The following is a 21,906-nucleotide window of genomic DNA, read 5'->3' as shown; positions in this document are numbered from 1 at the left end:
TGAGTAGATAAAAAAGTTGTGGTACATTTACATAATGGAATAGGTAAGAAGGAAAGACCTGGAGAGGATTACGTTAAGTGAAATAAGAAAGTCTGAAAAAGACAAGTGCCATATGATTTCACTTATATGTGGAATCTAATGAACAAAATAAACTAATGAAGTAGAAATAAACTCATAGATACAGAGAACAGACTGACAGCTGTCAGAGGGAATGGGGGGTGCTGGCTGAGTGAAAAAGGTGAAGGGATTAAGCAAAGAATAAAACTCATAGACATAGACAACAATATGGTGACTGCAAGAGGGAAAGGGAAGTAGGGGGCAGTAGAAGGTAAAGGGGAGATAAATTGTGATGGAAGGAGACTTAACTTGGGGTGGTGAACAAACAATACAATATATAGATGGTGTATTATAGAATTGTATACCTGAAACCTATATAATTTTATTAATCAATGTCACCTCAATAAATTCAATAATTTATTTTTTAAAAATGAGGCTAATCTAATCTCCTTAAGCTTCAAAATCATTAAAGGAAGAGAAAGATATAGCTTCAAGGCAGCTATATTTGGTATCTTACCAAAGTTAATACGTTGCACTAGGCAAGTGAGAACACAGCCCTAGTTTCTGCTAACAAAGAGATTCATGGACTTCCAGCCAAGATGAAGGCCTAGACAGATGTGCTGGGTCTCCCTCCACAACTAAGAAGGAATACAACTACCTCAAAACTAGAGACAAAAAGAAGTTCCAGAAAATCAAGCTGCATAGAAGTCCAACAAAGATATAAAGAAGAAATACTCATCCATACAGCGCCACAATGTGGTGAAACAGGTCACCCTGTACTGATGAATACCTAAGGCTCTGTCCGCCCCTGACAATGTAACAGGAGCAACAGCGTTACCTAAGACACATAGGCAAACAAACACAGGAGCCTGTCAAGATGAGGAGACAGAGAAGAGGGAATGGATCAAGGTTCCAGTGGGAGAACTAAGCAATGAGGAGATAGCCAACCTAACAGATGCAGAATTCAAAACACTGGTGATAAAGATGCTCACAGGCTTGATAGATATGCTTGGTATGGCAAACGCATAAGAGAAGAAGTGAAGGCTACGCTAACTGAAACGAAGGAAAATCCACACAAAACCAGTGGTGAAGGAAAGGAAACTGGGGTTCAGATCAATGATTTGGAACATAAGGAAGAAAAACAGTCAACCAGTACAGAATGAGAAAACAAGAATTGAAAAAAAATGAGGAGAGGCTTAGGAACATCTGGGACAACTTTAAACGTGCCAACATCTGAATCATAGCGGTGCCAGAGGAGAAGACGAAAAGCAAGAAATTGAAAGCTTATGAGAAAAAATAATGAAGAAAAACTCCCCAAATTTGGCGAAGAAAATAGACATACAAGTCCAGAAAGCACAGAGTCCCAAACAAGCTAGACCCAAAGAGGACCACACCAAGACACATCATCATTAAAATGCCAAAGCTTCAAGATAAAGAGAGAATCTTAAAAGCAGCAAGAGAAAAGCAGAGAGTTACTTACAAAGGGGTGCCTATAAGACAATCAGCTGATTTCTCAAAAAAAACTCTGCGGGCAAGAAGGGACTGGCAAGAAGTATTCAATGTGATGAAAAGCAAGGACCTATAACCAAGATTACTCTATACAGCAAAACTATCATTTCGAATGGAAGGGCAGATGAAGTGGTTCCCAGACAAGGTAAAGCTAAAAGAGCTCATTATCACCAAGCCATTATTATATGAAATGTTAAAGGGACTTTCACAACTATCAACACTGAATCTAAAAAATAAAAACAAAATCCAACTAAGCAACCCAGAATAGGAACAGAATCATAGGTATAGGGATCATTTGGAGGGTTATCAGCTGGGTGGGGGAAGGGGGGAAAATGGGGAAATGGTGCAGGGATTAAGAAGCATAACTGGTTAGTACAAAATAGACAGGGGGAAGTTAAGAATAATATAGGAAAGGGTGAAGCCAAAGAACTTATATGCACGACCCATGGACATGAACTAAAGGGGAGGGGCGACTGTGGAGGGAAGAGGAGTACTGGGCAGAGGGGAGTAAAGGAAAAGAAATTGGGACTACTGTAACAACATAATCAATAAAATATACTTAAAAAAAAAAAAAGATTCACCACCTCTGTTCCTTCAAATTCAAAGTCCCATTAAGTTTCAGAGACTCTTGAAAGCAGATGCTGACACTAAAAGATTAAAGGAGTTTTCCTTACCCACAAAGATGAGGTGGCAATAGTTTTCCAACATGACATCCCTGTACAGGGCCTTCTGATCAGTGTCCAGCTGCTGCCATTCCTCCTGGGTGAAGTCCACAGTCACATCCTTGAAAGACACTGATCCCTGTAAGGGCATACTCTAGTTCATCCTAAAGTGATTGGAACTAGTGAAAACTAGATATTGGAGATCTAGTTTTGATCATGTTCAGTGGTCAGACTAGTTTTCTTATTTTGTTTTATATTGCAGACATTCTCTCTGAAAATACATTCATCTGTATTTACCTATCTCATGCTAAAAATATATGAGAACATACTATTTGCCTTGAATGTGACTGGTTGCCTGGTGGACCAAAATGAATATAACTCCAATCACAGTAATAAGAAGTTGCAGGCTAAAAGAGCAGCATTGCATGTAAATACATACACTCAATAGATATCATATATGCAAGGACATAAATATGTACAAGGGAAAGTGCTACAAAATGAAGAAAAATTTTATATTGTATTCCAAGGCTTCACCGAAGACATAAAATTTTTGAATTCACAATGAACTTGTTTTGTAGGAATACAGGGCATCAGCTTTTAAAATTCATGGGGAGAGAAAAACCAGTTAGTAAATTCAGGAAGTACCAAAAGACACAGTTAGTTAATAAAGTCTTTGAGCCCTGACCAGTGTGGCTCAGTTGGTTGGGCATCATTCCACAAAGTGAAGGGTCACTAGGTTCAATTCCCTGTCAGGGCACATGCCTAGGTTGCAGGTTTGGTCCCCGGTCCAGATGCATGTGAGAAGCAACTTTTAGATGTTTCTTTCCTCCTTTTTTCACTCCCTTCACCTCCCTCTAAAAATAAATAAATAAAATCTTCCTAAGAAAGTCTTTGAGCTCTATGAAGAAAAAGGTATATGAAATTAGGCAGTGAGTATATTTATGGAATAATAATAAATTTTTTCCTATAGAGCAATGGTCTTAAAAATTTACTGAGCACACATCAAACAGATTAGTACTTATTTATAAATCATTAGTAGGCATTAATGGTCATCCACATTGTTAATGACTACTGCCCCTGAATGTAAACTAGTATTTTCCTCCCTTTCAATATACTGTCTTGTACATTCTACTGTAATACAAACTCCACTTTGGGTCTGCTGCTTTATAAAGTAAAAAGAATATGAAGAAATAGTAAGTCAACATATATGTTATGTGATGAATTTTATATTTTAGAGGCAATACTTTTTTAAAGATTTTAATGTTTAATTTTAGAGAGAGGGGAAAGGTGGGAGAAAGAGAGGGAGAGAAACATGAATGTGAGAGAAAAGCAGCAATCAATTGCCTCTCCCACATGCCTGTACCAGAGACCAAACCCACAACCTAGGCATGTGCCCCGAACAGCAATAGAACCCACAACATTTTGTTTTGTGGGTGATGCCCAACCAACTGAGCCACACAGGTCAGGGCTAGAGGCAATACTCTTGACTACAGAAGGCTTTAGATGTGTTAGGTGAGAAAAACAATTAAGCAACCGCTGTTAGAGATGTCTCTTAGATTTGGTGGCATTAGTGGTCTAGACAGGGGACTACCAGTTGCTATGATGAGTTGTACCAGAATTGATCATAAATTGGTTATAGGGGAAAAGAGAGGCATAGCTCTTTAGTTATCTGCGTAAGCAATTGGGTAGGTGCTGGAACTAGGAAATGAAAATGGGAAACAGAAGAAAGTATAAACTGTTCTAATGGAGGTAATGAGGTAAGACTTAGAAATGTATTTGAAGTGACCATGGAATAGGTGGTGATAGCTTTTGGAGGTTGGATATATTGTTATGACACTCTGGATAGAGGTCTAGAATGGAGAGAAGTATTTGAGAGTCACTAGAATCAGATCAGTATAACCTTTAGAGTGAATCTGATTGTGAATAGAGAAAAAGAGACAGTGGAGAGAAGAGAATCAATTAGCATCTTTGGAAAACCAATATTTTAGATTGATTGATGAAGATAAATTTTTTGAAAGAAAAATATGAAAATAGGACAATGTTCCACCTTTGACTCAAGGGTAGAATATTTCAAGGGTAGATTAGCTTATGCATTTCCTTCTCTTGAACCCAAAATTAGAAGAAACTAAAAATAAAATTATAATAGTACTGGAACACTGGAAAGGTTTTCACTGGCAGGCCAGTTTTTAGAAATTGCTGGCAGACATAGATAAAACAGGAGGATCAGAAAGGGGAAATGCAAAATCTCAGTTTTCTGACAAGCTTGCAAGTAAATCCCTATCCTGAAAACCTCACAAAACAGGACACCTTACCATAATAACTTAGGTCAGTGGGGATAATCAAGGTTTTTCCATGTCTGCACCTTTACTCCTTACAACTAAGATCTCAAATCAGTGTCTAGACTAGATTCATTCAAGTAACATATTCCCATTTAAATCAAGATAATACATTTCTGTTCCAGCAGTACTTTTTTGAGATGACAGAAAGGAAATGATGACGATATACGCACTCTATATGTGAACATTAGCTACAACTAGAAGATACACTTGGGGAAGGTTTAAATTTTTCTAGTTGGAATAAGAGAAATTGGGAACAGGGCTGCAAGTAGGGTGAGGCAGGCAAGGCACCAAGGTGCAAAATTTAGGGATGCACCGCTCTAAAAGTACTACTTAAATTTTGCACCTAGGTCACTTGCTTGCCTCACCCAATCTGGGCCCTACTACAGACTAGTTTCATGGAAGCAAATCTCAACATCCAGGAAATTTAAGGATAGGGATATACATGTTCATTTCACCTGAAAACAAGTTATTTCAGAGGAGAGGAAACATCATCTTACCTGAGGCATAGCTGTGAGATTTGCAAGAGATGAACTTTCTCTTTTGACCTCTTCTTTTGAAAAGGGAAGAGTCCTTGGAAGGCAGAGATGGGAAGATACAAGAAACCATGTGAAACCATATTTGACTTAGATGTCCCAAAATAATTCTGTTAAATCTACATTAATTTAACTGTTTCAGCACTTACCCACTCAATGTATCCCACACAGATCCAGGACACAGAATAGTGGGAAAACTGGACAAATCCTGCTCTCTCACCAACACCAGAAACCTAAACTCTTGGTGGGGTAGAATAAATTCTGGGGAATCTCTTGTGGCTTGGAGAGAGGGAACATTGTGCTTTTCCCTCTACAGATCTACCTTCATCTCCCACAGAGGATGGGTTTATTATATATTTCCAAATTATTCTTCATGGACTTTCTACCAATTTATACTGTCACAATAATTTTTCAATCTCTGATATCAATATTATAATTCTAATTTACACATTCCTTACTATGAGTGAGAATAAGCTCCTTTTAATTAAGTTTAAAGAAGACCCTGGCCGAATAGCTAAGTTGGTTAGAGCACCATCCCTATACGACAAGGTTCTGGGTTTGATCACCAGTCAGGGTATGAACAAAATCAATGAATGAACAATAAATTAATCTCTCTCTCTCTCAAAATCAATAGTAAAAATTTTTAAAAATAAGTTTAAAGAAGCTTTTATTTCCTTTCTGTGATGGCATCTTCTTTCTCAAGGGTTTTTATTTCCTAATTGGTTGATATTACTTTTTTTTAATTTAGTAAATTAACACTTTACTCAAAATTTCAAATACTTGTTTTTAGTTATTCATATAACTATTAAAGTGTTCATAAACATGGACAATGGTGTGGTGATTGCTGGGGGTTGGGGGATGTAAGAGGACAAAATAGTAATGAAAAAATACAACAAAGATTAAATTTTTTTTAAAAAGGAAAAAAATCTCTTAAAAAATAAAGTTTTTGTTTTGTGAAGATTTTTTTCCCAGTGTTTGCTGTATAGCAATATCACAAAACATATAATCCATATTTCTCAATTGATGTGAAATGCCATCTTTATCATATTTTACATATCCCTATCTTGAGAATATCTGGACTTTCTATTTTTCTACTTCACCTTTTTATTGATTAACCTGCTTCACACTACTTAATATGCAGTTAATTATTAAAAATTAATTACTTATTACTAATTTCCTAATAGCTAATTTAGATATTACCTAGTAAGCAACACTTTTTAGTAGTACAGGTAATAAAAATTAGTAGAAATAAAAAAGAAATTATCTTTCCACTCTGTAGGCTTCCAGGTAGAAAGGATAATATTTTTTCCTACGTAAAGTCTGAAGTATTGACTGATACAGTGAATATTTTAATTTGTAAAATAACTATTTTAATTTCTAAAACAAGATTGCCTTGTGATTAATAATGTACCAAATATTCTTCATTATCTTAGAATTCTTGAAGAAGCTATTAACCTTGCCATCAATTTCATCCAGAAGCAGGAAACCTCACTTATATATTAGTGTTTAAAGCACTAAGTATGGGTAAAAGTAATTTGGTGGGTTTTTTGTTGTTCTTTTGCTACATATTACCTATGGAACACTTTCATTTTAACACATTGGTTTCAGTTCATACGGTGTTTCTCTGCAATAAGTCTTACCATCTGGGAGTTACATAACTGTTACCTCTCCCTTTCCAATACTTATACCTCTGTTTTATTTGCTAAATTGTTATTGAATCACAATTTTGGAGGCAGACTTAATAAACACTTTTCGGACCAACAAATTTTACATATCCAACTAGACAGTGGTCATGCAGTTTCTCCATCACAAAAAATAAAAATAAAATAACAGGTTACAGACACATGAATCCCATAACCCCCACATATCATTCACAATCTCAGACAGCACAATAATTAAATAATTCCAAGTCAAGTCACAAAATCACATTACAAACCACTTTCGCTTCTCCGTCATTACCTAAGTCTCAAACACGACTGACACCTAATCTAAAAATAGACAAAGGCGGCAATACTACTCAGTCCACTTTTCACACACAATCTTCCCTAACCAGTCTGAGTAGCATGCACACAAAATGTAGCTATTTCAGACAGAAGGCCGCCACAATTGGTACACATACACGCCCGCCCTCTTTGTGAGGCCGCTTTCGCTGCGATGGCGCTTCTTCAGAGTCAACAGACACACACACACACCCGCCTTCTTTGTGAGGCCGCTTTCGCTGCGACAGGAGGCTGCCACAATTGTACACACACACACACACACACACACACACACACACACACGCCCTCTTTGTGAGGCCGCTTTCGCTGCGACAGGAGGCTGCCACAATTGTACACACACACACACACACACACACACACACACACACACGCCCTCTTTGTGAGGCCGCTTTCGCTGCGACAGGAGGCTGCCACAATTGGTACACATACACACACACGCCTTCTTTGTGAGGCCGCTTTCCCTGCGATGGCGCTTCTTCAGAGTTAAAAAACAGACAAAATTCCCCCTTGAGGAGCTCGATTCAGGTCACACTTGTCACCCTAAGAGTCATGCCCACGGACCACGCCTGAGGTCCCACTCACACAGATCCGAGTGTCTGGTTACCACAGTCCCAGTTTCGGTTCCCTTCTAAGAATAACCAGGCCGGGCTTGAACTCCTGGTTTTCTCCTCGATCTCCCCGCTGGGCCCCGCTTCCCAAGTTTGACTTCCGGGCCTTGAGTTTTCAGTCCCCACCTCCTCCGGAGTCCCTAAGATCCTCAAGCCTCACTCCCTGTCCGAGGGTCAGTCTTTGGCGCCTGCGCACTCTTGCGTGGGCTGGAGCTCCGAGAACACGGTGCTGCCACTTGGGACCCGCGGAGATCCCAGCTATGGCAGCTCAAGTGTGTTTGTATTCATCGTCCGCGCTTTTCTGGCTTCGACTACGTTTTCTCACAGGCCCAGGGGAAGCTGCGACCACTGGTTCATTTTATGCTAGCCTTGCAGTCTCCATTACCTGTGTGGTGAGTTGAGGTGATGCGAGGTCAGGGTTGTAGAAGGACGCAGAATACCAGAAATTTACAAGTGTGGGTGGAACAACTACAGGCAAGACCCTCGGACATGTATGAGTCATGTGCTGAGAAAGGTGATTGTGGGTGTGTGTACTTGATTGTGTTACTGTGTCAGCATGGGATGTAATTATGCGTGTATGTAAGAGGGAGGGTGTGTATGGGGTGTGGCCTGGTGTCTGGTGTCTGATTGGTGGGGAGGCCTTATTTGGCCCTGATCAGGCTGTGACTGTGAACTGTGACCGAGTGATCCTGTGAAGGCGCTATTGTGACTGACTAGAGAATAATCAGGATTGCCCTAGTCTAACTTTTATTACTTTTAGGTGCGTAGAGCTTCATTTTTGCAGTTCTGGGGCTGAAGAATGTGTGGACAAGATCCCCATATGACTCAGTCTGTGCCTGTCAAAGACTACCAGACCCTTGTTAACCAAATAGGCCCCAGTTCTAAAGAATGGCCTCTGTTGCCCTCCTCAGTTCGCCCTGTATCCATTGTCCAGACTAGTGCTTAATACACAGCTGGCATGCAGTACATTAAGTATAACCTATTCTGGAGGCAATTGTAAGTTCCATAGTTTCGTGGAACTTGTTGCACTGGGTTTTTTGTTTTCTTCACTGCCTCTGCCATTTCACCTATAGCCACACGGCACAGAAATGCTAGCTACATAAAAATGACTGTGAAAGGGAAGTTGAATATGAATCCTAGAATGACAGCTCTAACTAAGAAAGCACAGCCCTATGTTTCTTACGGCAATTTTAGAGCTGGAATTTCCTCCAAGGCAGAGAAAACATGATACTGAGGCACTGAGAGCAGGATTCCTTCTGCATATAAGTTCTGTGGGGGTGAGCTGCATGTTGCAAATCTACAGCATTTTCATAGCTCTGTTGACAGGAAACTTGAGAACATAGAAACAGACTCCAGTCCGAAGCTTTAGTACACCTAACTTGTCTTTATGACACAGGGAAGGGTCAACAGTAACCCAGTTTTTCTCATACTTCCATCTTGGTATGTTTAATATAGATAATAAGGGCTTGCTAGTGCTAACCTAAAAGTAAAAGACCTGTCAAAGCGAGAGGCAAAAAGCATTTATTTGAGGTAAATAATAACAGCTATTTGGGAATTAGTAATTGAAGCTGAAGCCCAAATAATGTTCTTGTAACAGAACCCCTGGGTTCTCCGATTGAAACAGAACCCACAGGCTGTTTTGTTAGGGGCCCGATTGCCCACCACCAGAATTATAACTCTCAATACCAGAGTTTAGTGAAAAGAAAAAGAATCGTTTATTTAATAGTTATATAGATATAGATTATTTGCGGATTTCTGCCGTTAAGTCTTATTTTCTTTAAAACACCCACAAACACATAGTTCAGCCTCCCCTTACCAAACCAGGCTAGTTTTAGAAAAATTAGATACCGTTTCCCTACTTCCTAGACACAGTTGAGCTTTACCGGTAGCTGCCAATCATTCGATTCTGATTGGGGAGGCCTTGTCTGTGTTATGGTGCCCGCCAGCTTTTAATCCAGAACCTCGTGGATTCCCAGCCTTTCCTTTCCAAAACTACGAAGGTATTCCCCCTTCTCCAAGCCACAAGGTGTTCTCAAAGCTGCATGGTGTTCCTTCCTTTTCCAAGCCTCGTGGATTCCCAGCCTTTCCTTTCCAAAACCACAAAGGTATTCCCCCTTCTCCAAGCCACAAGGTGTTCTCAAAGCTGCATGGTGTTCCTTCCTTTTCCAAGCCGCATGGTGTGTGTCCAGTTAAAATGTCTGCCGCTTATTTTTAAATCCCTGACTGCGTCCTGTGATGCAGTGGGCATGGTACCCAGTTCTGACCATTCACAGAACCTCATGCAGGCCCCGTAAGCTCTTTCAGCACCATCCCACAGTCCAAGACCCCTCCCATCTTCCCAGGCCTTGGATGCATCAAAGCCATTTGTGTAACAAAGACGCTAGCCACTAGCCCCAGGCATGCAAAGGCATCTTAAAAGCTGCTTCCTTTTCCCCATCCCCCAGCCTGCAGGCTCTGGGGACCCCCCGGACACCCCCGTTCTGTAACATTCTGATTATGAAACAGAGGCAATGGATATTTATGAGAAAGAGAAGGGAAACAATTACCTCATTTCTTTTGGTGCAGCTAACATAATGAAGTTAATTCTAAACAGTGTTTTTAATTTGCAGTCCAGTAGCCATAATGGTAACTGCTTCATTGTTATCTTTACAAACAGTTCTCTGGGATACTGTCAAAGCAGCCTTGTTCTGAGGAATCACCTGGAGACCACTGTGGGATCAGACAACTGGCTTATTGAGGGAAAAAGGGGAAGGGGTGGAGGGGAGAGGCAACTCCTGGGCTGATCTGAAGGCCCGTAGGAGCAAGGGGAATGGGGATCAAGGGAAACGGGGATCAAGGGAATGGGGACTCCCAGTCTTCCACTTGGGCCCATAGGAGATCTATGTGGAGTTCTATAGGTGCGCTTTTTAAACTTGCCAACTGCATATTTCAATGTGGGTGAGTTTGTCATATTAGCATATTCAGTAGATCGTGTGCATCTTGCTATTGTCTTCTGACCAAGTTGATTAACATATCCTTTTGTTGTCCTGCCCAGGTTGATTAACATATCCTGTTGTCTGACCAGGTTTGCATCCTGGCTACCTCTATATTCTGACAGACACAGTGTTGCCTATGCCCAGTCCAAAGGGTATTTTGCCCTATTTTAACATTACAAAGTTTGAGGATAATTCTTACAAGGCAGTTCCTCTGGCGTGGGAGTTCTGGCTCCATTTTAAACAATCTCCCTTTCATTATTGTTTGCACTAGCAATGAAGAAAGTGTTCTTATTTTTAGTCTGTCTGGCCTCTTAAGGAAGGCCTGTGTGTCGTGATTCCCTTTTCCTTACAAGTTTTGCTGTGCTACAAAAGACGAGTCATGAGAGGAGAAAAGCATTGCAGTTGCTCATTTCAAGGCCAAGTTAGGGGTTATTTTGAGCTTTTTCTTTTTTCATGAAACACTTTTGATTGTTGATTTATTCATGATAGCAATTCTGACAGGTATGAAGTGAGATCTCATTGTGATTTTAATAGTGACACTGAACGTCTTTTCATATGTCAAGGCTATCTGCATGGCCTTTTTGAAGAAATGTCTAAACGTCCTATAAAAGTTCTTCTGCCTGTTTTAATCTGATTTTTTGGGGGTGTTCAGTTTAAAGTTATTTATATTCTTTGGATATTAACCCATTATCAAATGTATCATTGGAAAATATCTTCTCGCATTCACTAGGTTGTCTTTTCATTTTACTGAAGGTTTTCATTGTTGTATAAAAATTTTTAAGTTAGATGTAGTCCCATTTCTTTCCTTCTGTTTTTTGGTTTTTGTTGTTTTTTTAATATTGCCAAGGGAGACATCACCTATATATGTTAAAGGGCTTACTGCCTATGTTTTCTTCTTGGAGTTTTATGGTTTCAGGTCATATATTTAAGTCTTTAGTGAGTTGAATAAGGTGACAGAATACAAGATCAACATACAAAGTCAACTGAATTACTGTATACTGACAACAAGCAAGTGGAAACCAAAACAAAAATGTTATACCATTTACAAGTGCTCCAAAGAAAAAAATAAATACTTAGTTAAAAAACTAACAAAACACTTACAGATTCTGTGATAAAAATTATAAAATGCTAACATAAAAAATTAAAGAAAAATACCTGAAGGAACATGCTGTGTTCATGGATTGGAAGACTCAACAGAGTTAAAGATATACATTCTCTAATTTCATCTCTAGGTTTAACCTAATTCCTATTAAAATCTCAGGAAGCTTTTTGTAGACACAGACAAGCTTATTCTAGAATTTATATTCAAGAAAAAGACCCCATGGGTAGTCAAAAAACTGAAAAATAATGAAGTGGAAAGCACTACTCCACTATTAAGTTTACTATATAATTGCAGTAAGTATGGTACTGGCAAGGACAGTGATAAAGATCAATGGACAGAATAGGAAACTCAGAAATAGAGCCAGACAAATGTGCTCAACTAATTTCTGACAAGTGAAAAAGCCATTCAATGAAAGAGGATAACTTTTGAAATAAATGGTGATGGAGCAACTGGACATGCATCGGCAAAAAAAAGGAACCACGACCTGAAGTCTCACATCTTCTACAAAAATGAATTTAAAATAAATCACAGACTTAAATAAAAAGGGTAAAACAATGAAACCTCTAGAAAAGAAACATAGAAGAAAATCTTTGGGACCTAGGAGTAGGTTGAGGGTTCTTAGACTTGACATAAAAAACAACCAAACCCCCTGATAATTTATAAGATAAAAAATGGATAAATTAGACGTTGCCATAATTAAAAATTTTGACTTTGCAAATGGCCCTGTTAAATGGATGAAAAGACAGATTACAGACTTGGAGAAAATATTTTAAGTCACATACTTTGAATATGTAAAAACTGAAAACTCAGCCTTGACCAGTGTGGCCTTTTTGGCTGTGTGTCTTCCCATGAACCAAAAGGTCACTGGTTCAATTCCTGGTCAGGGTACATGCCTGGGTTACAGGTTCAGTCACTGGTCATGGCGTGTACAAGAGTCAACCGATCGATGTTTCTCTTTCACATCAATGCTTTGATCCTATTTCCCTCCCTTACCTCTCCCTAAAAATAAATAAAATCTTTAAAAAAAAAAAAAACCTTTGAAAAGTCAACAGTAAAAAAAAAATTGAATTTGAAAATGGACAAAAGATATGAATAGACATCAACTGAAGGGGTACATAGATGACAAACACATAAAAAGTTGTTCAACATAATCTCCATTAAGGACGTTCAAATTAAAAGCACAATGATATATTAACTACCCACCTATCAGAATGGCTAAAATGCTGGCTAGGATTCATGAAACTGGATCACTCATACATTGCTGGTAGAAATGTAAAATAATATGTCCATCGTGGAAAATCGTTTGGCAGTTTCTTTCAAACTAAAAACAGGCTTATTAAACAACCTAGCAATTACATGCTTAAGCTTTACCCTAGACTTATTTTCACATACAAGCTCTTACATAAATGTAAGAAATATATATATATGTATTGCTGTTCATATAAACATATCTTCTTTATGTGTAAATATATGAGAAAGAAGGAAAAAGTATTTTGACTATAGCAGTGGTGATACAAAGCTATATGTAATACACACATGCACACACACAAATGAGTGAAATCTAAATAAATCCTATGGATGGTACCATTGTCAATTTTTCAGCAAGAGATTGTACTATAGGTATGTAAAGTAGTTGAGGGAGGGTAGAGGAAGGGTACATGGGGTGGGCGAGGGTACATGAGACTTCCCTATACCTTTCTCTGTGACCTCCTGTGAATCTATAATTATTTCAAAATCAGGGATTTTTTTTTTCATTTCACAGGTTGACTTACATGAATATTTTTAATACTGAAAACAATCTTTTGCTACTGAGTGCCATACATTGTGCTTTGAGTCATACTTCTTCAGATTTAATTAAAGGGTGTAGGATGCCAACCAGGGCACTGCCCAGATTCATGGAACACTTCACAAATTTGCATGTCATCCTTGCACAGGAGCCATGCTAATCTTCTCTGTATTGTTCCAATTTTAGTTTATGTGCTGCTGAAGCAAACACTCAAAGTTTTAAAAAAGAAGCCACTACATCCATACAAAAGGAAAGGTGGCAGGCATCAAAAATGATTAAACAATGCCATCTTTCAATGAAAAGACAATACTTAAGAGTGTGTATCATTTTTCCATGATTCTCCTCTGTATTTGTTTCTTAGAGCTGATGTTACAAAGTACCATAAATTGGGTGGCTTAAAACAACAGAAATATAATTTCCTAAAGTTCTGGAGTACTATAATGAGTCACAGACACTGTCAAAGATTGCTATCCTGTACCATGGACCTCCAGGACCCTACACTGTCCTAGATGACGTTGTTTCTTCCCACTGCCATTTCTACCACCTCAATGTAGTTTTTTTCTTTAATTTTCCCAATTTATTTATTTTTTTCTAAGTCAAACTGTTTCCAGCTTTATTAAACATACTTTTCATAAACAATCATGGTATTTCAGGCAGGGGCAGACAATTTTTTGTTTTTGTTTTTGTTTTTTTGCAATCTTTGTTCCTTCCCTGGAAAGATTGCTGTGAATGGCACAACCAACCAAGGTACCAGGCCTTTTTTCTCGTGGACTTTTATTACCTTCAGAAGTCAATCCCAGTTCCTCAGGGCTTTTTGGTAACAACCAGAGCCCAGGCATGCCTCCTTTACGCATGACATTCTAGTCAAAGTCTTGGTTAACAAAGCCTCTATTAACAACTGGTCTTATTAGTTTTATGCAAAGAATCTTATGTCATTACTTAATTCTTCAGAATGACAAATTTTGGAGGGATCGGGTAGGGAGAAAAATATACAGTGCGAAGGAAAGTCTTTGTCCTTCTAATATTTACTAAAATTGCATTTCCATAGTTTACATTTTCTTCTGTTCACTTTTCTACATGTGAAGTGTTTTTTTGGGGGGGGCGGGCGTGGGGAGACTTCCTGGTTCATTTATTTATTTATTTTGCTTTCATTTTTTTCCCCACCAAAAATTTTTGTTTGCTTTTCTATTACAATTATCCCACTTTTTTCCCCATTGCTCCCCCTGACCCTGCCCACTCCTTCTCCCACAGTCAATCCCCACCCCATTGTCCATGTCCATGGGTCATTTATACATGTTCTTTGAATAGACACTTCCCCTTCTTACCCCCTCCTCTCTCTTCCCCCTCCCCTCTTGTCACTGTCAGTCTGCTCCTTGTTTACATGCTTCTGGTTTATTTTGCTCATTTGTTTGTGTTGTTCATTAGTCTCCTGTAATAGGTGATAGCATATGGTATTTTTCTTTCATTGCCTGACTTATTTCACTAAGCATAACTCTCTCTAGTTCCATCCATGTTGTCACAAATGGTAGGAGTTCCTTCTTTCTTTCTGCTACATAGTACTCCATTGGGTAAATGTACCACAGTTTTTAATCCACTTATCGACAAGTGGGCACTTAGGCCGTTTCCAGCACTCGGCTATTGTAAATAGTGCTGCTATGAACATAGGGGTGTATAAGTTCTTTTGTTATTATTGATAGGTACTTACACATTGTCATTCTTCCCCTTTGTACTTGTGTTCCTCTCTGTCTCTCTTTGTTTCTTCATCTTCTTAAAACAGACCCTTTAGCATCTCTTGCAATGCTGGTTTGGTGGAAATGTATTCTTTCAGCCTTCTTTTGTCTAGGAAACTCCTTATTTCACCTTCCATTTTGAATGAGAGCCTTGCTGGGTAGAGTAGTCTTGGTTGTAGGCCTTTGTTTTTTATTGCTTTGAATACTTTTTGTCATTCCCTTCTGGCTTGTATGTTTCTGTTGAGAAATCTAATGATAGCCTTATTGGAGCTCCCTTGTATGTTATTAGTTGTTTCTCTCTTGCTGCTTTTAGAATTCTCTCTTTGTTTTTCAATGTTGCCATTTTGATTATGATGTGTCTTGGAGTGGGCCTGTCTGGGTTCATCCTCATTGGGACCCTCTGTGCTTCCTGGACTTGTGTGACTTTTTCTCTTATTAAGTTAGGGAAGTATTCTGTCATTACTTTTCCAAACAGGTTTTCTATCCCTTGCTCCTCTTCTTCTCTTTCTGGTATTCCTATGATATGGATATTATTATATTTCATGTTGTCCTGTAGCTCTCTTAAAACCTCTTCATTCTTTTTTAGTCTGTTTTCGTTTTGTTGCACTGTCTGGGAATTTTTTTCTATGTTGTCCTCCAGCTTGCTGATCCGATTTTCTGCTTCCTCTAGCCTGCTTTTAATTCCTTTTACTGTGTTTTTCAATTCAGAAATTGTATTCTTCATTTCCTCCTGGCTCTTATTGATAGCTTCTATGCTATTTTTTTATGCTGGTGTAATTCTCAGTAAGTTCCTTATAATTTCCCTGGAGTTCTTTGTAGTTTTCTTTGAGCTCGCTGAGCTCATTGAGCTTCCCTATAATTCATGTTTTGAATTCCATGTTTGATAGTTTGCTTTCCTCTATTTCATTTAGCACTCTTTCTGGGGATTTCTCCTTTCCTTTCAATGGGGGGTTGTTTCTCTGTCTCCCCATTTTTATGACTCTTCTTGTTTGTTGCTGCTTCTTAGATTGATCTTCATTTCCTGGATTTGCCTCTGGTGGTGTCAGATCATGTTCCAGTCTGGGCCTAGGCAGCCTGTTGGAGACTACCAGAGATCTACACCTTTGTCTCCAGACAATTGTTAACAGTATACAATAAACTTTCAAACTCCTTTCTTCAATGGACTACCAAAATCATAAAGCTACTATAAAACCCAATTAAGTCTTCATTTGTTGCTCTGAACAGGGAAAGTTTATAGTGAGGGTTGACTTTTCACAAACCAACTCTGACTTTCAGGAAATGAAAATGGCAAAATTATCAATCTGTAGATCCATAATCTAAAAAGAGAACTGCTCCTCTCTTGAGGGGTGCCCTCTCAATGGTGATATTGGACAGTCCAGAATGCCAAATATTCTGGTAACCAATTTGGGGGGGATTGGGTCCCAACAGGTCTCTGAGCTTAAGGTAGTTAAATCTATTATTAAAATGGAGAGGGAGAAAAGGACATAAAAACAAATTTTAGTTTTTCCACACCATAAGGTGTTTGTGCCAAGACAGCTAATGTGTATCAGCATCAAGGGATCCCTCATCCCAGGAGTGTAGAGGAAGTCTCTCAAAACTAGAAGGGGGGACTTCCGGCCAAGATGGAGGCTTAGACGGACAAGCTCGGTCTCCCTCTACAACTAGAGAGGAATACAACTACTTCAAAACAAAAGATAACTAGAAATTCCAGAAAATAAAACTACACGGAAGCCCAATGTATGAAGTTATAAACCAGCGGTGCTCTTTGGCCAGGTAGGAAGAGCGAAAGTGGGTGGTGCTGTTTGCGGTCGCACCAGGGACAGCAGCAGGGAGAACAATCCCAGCAGCAGGAAGGACAATCCCGGCTGCAGTCAAACCCCGGTGGCTCACGACCCCAACACTGGGAGAAGCAGCCACCACATCGCCTCGAACAGTGAGGCCCAGGGGGCGGGAGGACGGATCCCGGTCTCCTAGCGGAATAACTGTGTGAATCCATCTTGGACCCCCGCCCCCACACAAACCGCCACAGGGCTGCGAAATAGGTTGTGGATCGCCACTGGTCGCTGGGCAGTGATGACAAAGCGCCGGCAAGAAAGGTTGCGGATCGGCGCCGGTCGCTGGGTTGTGACGAGTACACAGGCACTGCCCCCTATAGCCGGCCCAAGAAAACAAAACACATCTGTCAAAATGAGGCAGACAACTATAGAAATCCCGGTGGCGCAGCTCACCAGGCAACAGATGAAGAATCTGACAGATGAACAAATAAGAAACCTGTCAGAGGCTCAGTTCAGGGCCATTGTTATCAGGTGGCTTACAGAATTAACAAAAGATCTGGAAAAAGATGAGAAAGAATCGAAAAACACTCATACTGAAAGGAACAAAACCACATACGAGACAGATGGTGAGGAAATAAAATCCAGCGTTCAAATCAACAAACCAGAACACAAAGAAGGAACAAACAGTCAACCAGTGCAGAGAGAAAAAACGGGAAGCAAGGAAAATGATGAGAGGATCAGAAACCTCTGGGACAGCTATAAAAGGCCCAACATAAGAATCATTGGTTTGCCAGAGGGCTAAGAAGATGAACTAGAAATTGAAAAATTAAGTGAAAATATAATGAAGCAGAACTTCCCAAACTTGGGGAAGGAAATAGACTTACAGGTCCAGGAAGCACAGAGAATTCCAAAAAAATTGGACCCAGGGAGAACCACTCCAAGACACATTATAATCAAAATGTCAAAAGTTAAAGATAAAGAGAGAATCTTAAAAGCAGCAAGAGAGAAGAAAAGAATCATGTACAAAGGGGTCCCAATTAGACTATCAGCTGACTTCTCAAGGGAGACCCTGCAGGCAAGAAGGAACTGGCAAGAAATATTCAAAGTAATGAAAATCCAAAACCTACAACCACGAATACTCTATCCAGCGAAATTGTCATTCAGAATAGAAGGGCAGAGAAAGTCTTTCCAGGACAAAATAAAACTGAAAGAGTTCATTAGATCCAAACCGCTGTTATATGAGATGTTAAAGGGACTGGTTTAGAAAAAGGAGGATCAAAACTATGAACACTAAAATGAAAACTGCATCACAAGAAACAACAACAGAAGCTAGGGAATTGAAACAAAGGCAAACTAAACAGGCAACGAGAGTGGAAAAAGAACTATAGGTAAGGGGAGCATATTGGAGGGAGGTCAGCAGGGAGGGGGAAGGGGGAGAGGGAGGGAGATGATATAGGAATTAAGGAGCATGGTAGGAGGGAATGGAATAGACAGAGAGAGGTTGAGAAGAACTATATGCACAACTAATGGACATGGTCTAAAAGGGGGGGACAACTGGAGGGAGGGGGGCCACCGGGTGGAGGGGAGAAGAGGAAGGGAAATTGGGACAAATGTAACATTATAATCAATAAAACACATTAAAAAATAAAATAAAATAAAGACAGAGCTGTACATAGAAAAAAAAAACTAGAAGGGAAAGGTGTTTTTTTCCCATGTCAGTCCAGCTTTGGAGACATTCCATTAGTACTAGATGTCATTCCAGAAAAAAAAAAGCTTAAAAAAAAGTAAAACAAAATTCTGCATTTTATAAAAATTGATAAAAAATAGTATTTTAAACTGTACAGTCACCAGAAATACACAGTTATCAAAAATGTACACACTTCACAGCATTTCCAGCACCTTCAGCTTTCTATGGCTGATCTGTTTTGGCATCTCCACTTTCTGTTCGGTAATTCCCATCCTTGGCAGCATCAGCTTTCCCCTCTTTCCTTCTGGGTAGCTTCTCCCTTCTTTGCAGGGGCCATTTTAGGCTTGGGCTCTGGCTTTGGAAGAGCAAAGTTTTTCATCCTTCACCTTTGCTTTATCTCCTTTAGCATCCAATTCAGCTTTTCTCTTGGGCATGATAGCAACAGTGGCAGGATGTACAGGCTGGACCCAAAGATGCAGGAGCACAGGGGCTTTGGTCAATCCAGGGGACGTTCTCAACTCCTCTTCACACTGCTCCAATTTCTAATTAAGCTTCTTTTTTCCCTAACTTTTAAAAGATCATCTATTCATATGTTCTTGTTGAACTACTAAGTTGAAAATGTCTTTATAACACTTAAAAAAAATGTATTCTTATCACCTAGCAGGGCAACTTGTATTCATTTTTTAAAAAAATCAATAAACTCTTTGTTTATTGTATCCTGTAATGAAAATAAGCTTTTAAGTTTGATGTACTCTCATTTTTGCTTTGGTTATCTTTGCCTTGGTGTCATATCCCAAAAATCACTACCAAATCAATGTCATGAATCTTTCCCTTGTTTTCTTCCAGGTGTTTTAAAGTTTGAGTTTTACATTTAGTTCTCTGATCCGTTTTGAGTTAAGTTTGTATATGGCATAAGGTGAGGATCCAGCTTTATTCCTTTCCATGTGTTTAACCAGTTTTACCAACACCATTTGTTAAGGATATAGCCCTTTCCCCTACTGAGTGGTCTTGTTACTCTTGTCTAAAATCATTTGGTCATATATCTGAGAGTTTATTTCTGGGCTCTCTATTCTATTCCACTGATCTACATGTCTGTCTGTATGCCAGTACACACTGTTGGATTACTGTAACAATGTAATGTTGTTTTTTTAATACTCACCCATAGACATGCTTATTGATTTTAGAGAGAGGGGAAGGGAAGGAGAGAGAGAGGGAGAGAAACATCAATGTAAGAAACATCAATTGGTTGCCTCTCACATGTGCCCCAACTGGGGGCCAAACCCACAACTTAGGCATGTGCCCTGACTGGGAATTGAACCCACAACCTTTCAGTTTATGAGACAATGCTCCAGCCAAGTGAGACGCACAGGCCAGGGCTGTAGTAAGTTTTGAATCAGATTTCCCTCGATTATTCTGTCTAAAATAACCTTATCAGTCCAACATTCTGACCAGTTGGCCTAGTCTTTGCAACAGCTTTCTGCTTCTTGATCACTGCTCACTCATCTGGGCACCAGCTTCCTGTCACTTCTCTCCCAACCACCCAGGGCTCTTTCCCTTGCTCCAATGAGGAGGTGACAGCTCACTTAGAAATACACAGTCCTGGTTATAAGAAAAGAAATAGAGACAAGGTAAAAATTAAAGTACCCAAATACTGTGGTTCAGAATTGATTAAAAATAATAATAAACCATAGGACAAAATGGAAAATAGTCATATTCAGCTGAACTCAATATTATAAAAAACATAGTGGTGATAAAATGCTATTTAAATTTATATGTTTTCCTTATATTGCTAAAAGGAAAAGAAGTTTCCTGGGTACTTATTCTGAGATATATTTTAATGTTAAATGCAAGTTCTTAGAATGTAACTTTCTAATGCAAATTGTTTAAAATAGAGCACATTTGTTATAGGAAATGGAAAAGTGTACATTTGAGCTTTAAGTAGTAAATGACATTTCTTGACCCAGCCCATCAATCACTACATTAACTGGGAAGGCTAAAGAGCTGCACACCCCAGACCCATGTGTTTAGTTTTAATCTATGCTAGTGTACCTTCAGGTTTAGTACAGTGCAAGGGAAACAAAAAACAAAGCCTGGTTTCTTTGCTCACGTAATGCTTTAAATGGTACAGAATTCCAATTCTGCTCCTTAACCATCAAGGAAGAAGTCAGTTTTAAGAAAGAACCAGAGGAAAGTGTGAGGAAGGAGAAAACTGCTCATTTCTACACAAAAAGAAAATTAATCTTGTTATTTCAAAGATAGCCCTAAAATCCATAGTGGAGAAAGCAGAAATCAAAGGCAACTTTACCCACTGAAACCAAGTTGCTATAGTGCTCCATCTCATCTTTATACAAATTCCACTGCATGGAGTTCAGGCATCCCCACTCCTCCTGAGATATATCTATAGCCTCGTTTTTGAATATCACCAACCCTTAAAATGACAAATCTCAGTACTATTTACAAAATGATAAAATATTTTTCCAAAGGAAGAAGTGCTAAAAGAAGGCAGTGCAGGAAAAAGATGGTATGGTGACTGTATAGGCTAAGGTTGGACTTTGTAAAGTGGGTCAAAAAGTAATTTAGTGAGACTGAAGCCGAGTGCCTACATTTTCTTACACAATTCAATTTCTGCAGATACATCCCCTTACATAAGATAGACAACTTCTGTTAACCACTCAACAAGAAATAAGAAAATAAGTAGAGGTTTCCAAGTTAAATAATTAGAAAATTTTTAAATCTTTTCAGAATGTCTTAGGAAAATCTCCATCTTGAGAAAAAACTTGAAATTTTTTCATCATTATGACTACTGTCATAAGCATTTTTACCTCTCATGCAAATTCATTAATAAACATTTGTGCAGATCTTATTTTCCAAAGATGGACAGAGCCACATCTCCCATTCCATATGCTCTTCTTCAATACAATCTTATATGTTCCCCCCTCCCACCCCCAACCATTGGTATGGTATCTATGTCCTTGTCCCTTGAATCTGAACCTGGGAGAACATTTGTGACGGACTCAGCTTACAGAGTATAGCAGAAGTGACAATTGTGACTTCTGAAGCTAGATTATAAAAATGTTTCCTGCTTCTTACTGTCTTGGGATGCTTTTTTTTTTTTTTTTTAACCTAGCCACCATGTTCCTAGG

At 39.1% G+C, this 21,906-nt stretch overlaps 1 protein-coding gene, 1 non-coding gene and 1 pseudogene across 6 annotated transcripts in view; all 3 read right to left on the bottom strand.

Moving 5' to 3' along the window:
- Positions 1–7,861, bottom strand: part of ZNF382 (zinc finger protein 382) — a 31,888-nt gene extending 24,027 nt beyond the window's left edge. Inside the window, exons 1-3 of one of the 5 annotated variants that reach the window (XM_090260675.1) lie at positions 7,683–7,861; positions 5,065–5,137; positions 2,241–2,367 (exon numbers count right to left, since the gene is read on the bottom strand). In XM_090260675.1, the coding sequence (XP_090116801.1) occupies positions 2,241–2,367; positions 5,065–5,073 (136 nt within the window). In that variant the 5' untranslated portion in view covers positions 5,074–5,137; positions 7,683–7,861. Of the gene's footprint in view, positions 1–2,240; positions 2,393–5,064; positions 5,138–5,249; positions 5,407–7,682 lie in introns of those variants that run through there. The other 4 variants (XM_090260676.1, XM_090260674.1, XM_090260673.1 and 1 more) reach the window with 4 other exon arrangements.
- Positions 7,862–13,674: 5,813 nt separating this feature from the next.
- LOC149994564 (U6 spliceosomal RNA) lies at positions 13,675–13,781 on the bottom strand. Its single transcript, XR_016507976.1, has one exon. It is a non-coding gene; the product is annotated as a U6 spliceosomal RNA (small nuclear RNA).
- A 5,159-nt stretch (positions 13,782–18,940) lies between these two features.
- LOC149994563 (non-histone chromosomal protein HMG-17 pseudogene) lies at positions 18,941–19,197 on the bottom strand (annotated as a pseudogene).
- Between the last annotated feature and the right edge of the window lie 2,709 nt (positions 19,198–21,906).

Source organism: Furipterus horrens, unplaced genomic scaffold (assembly GCF_987537825.1).
Source record: "Furipterus horrens unplaced genomic scaffold, mFurHor1.1.pri manual_scaffold_13, whole genome shotgun sequence".
NCBI lineage: Eukaryota > Metazoa > Chordata > Mammalia > Chiroptera > Furipteridae > Furipterus > Furipterus horrens.
Note: the sequence above shows the minus strand (reverse complement) of the source record. Positions and strands in the feature narration are given on the sequence as shown.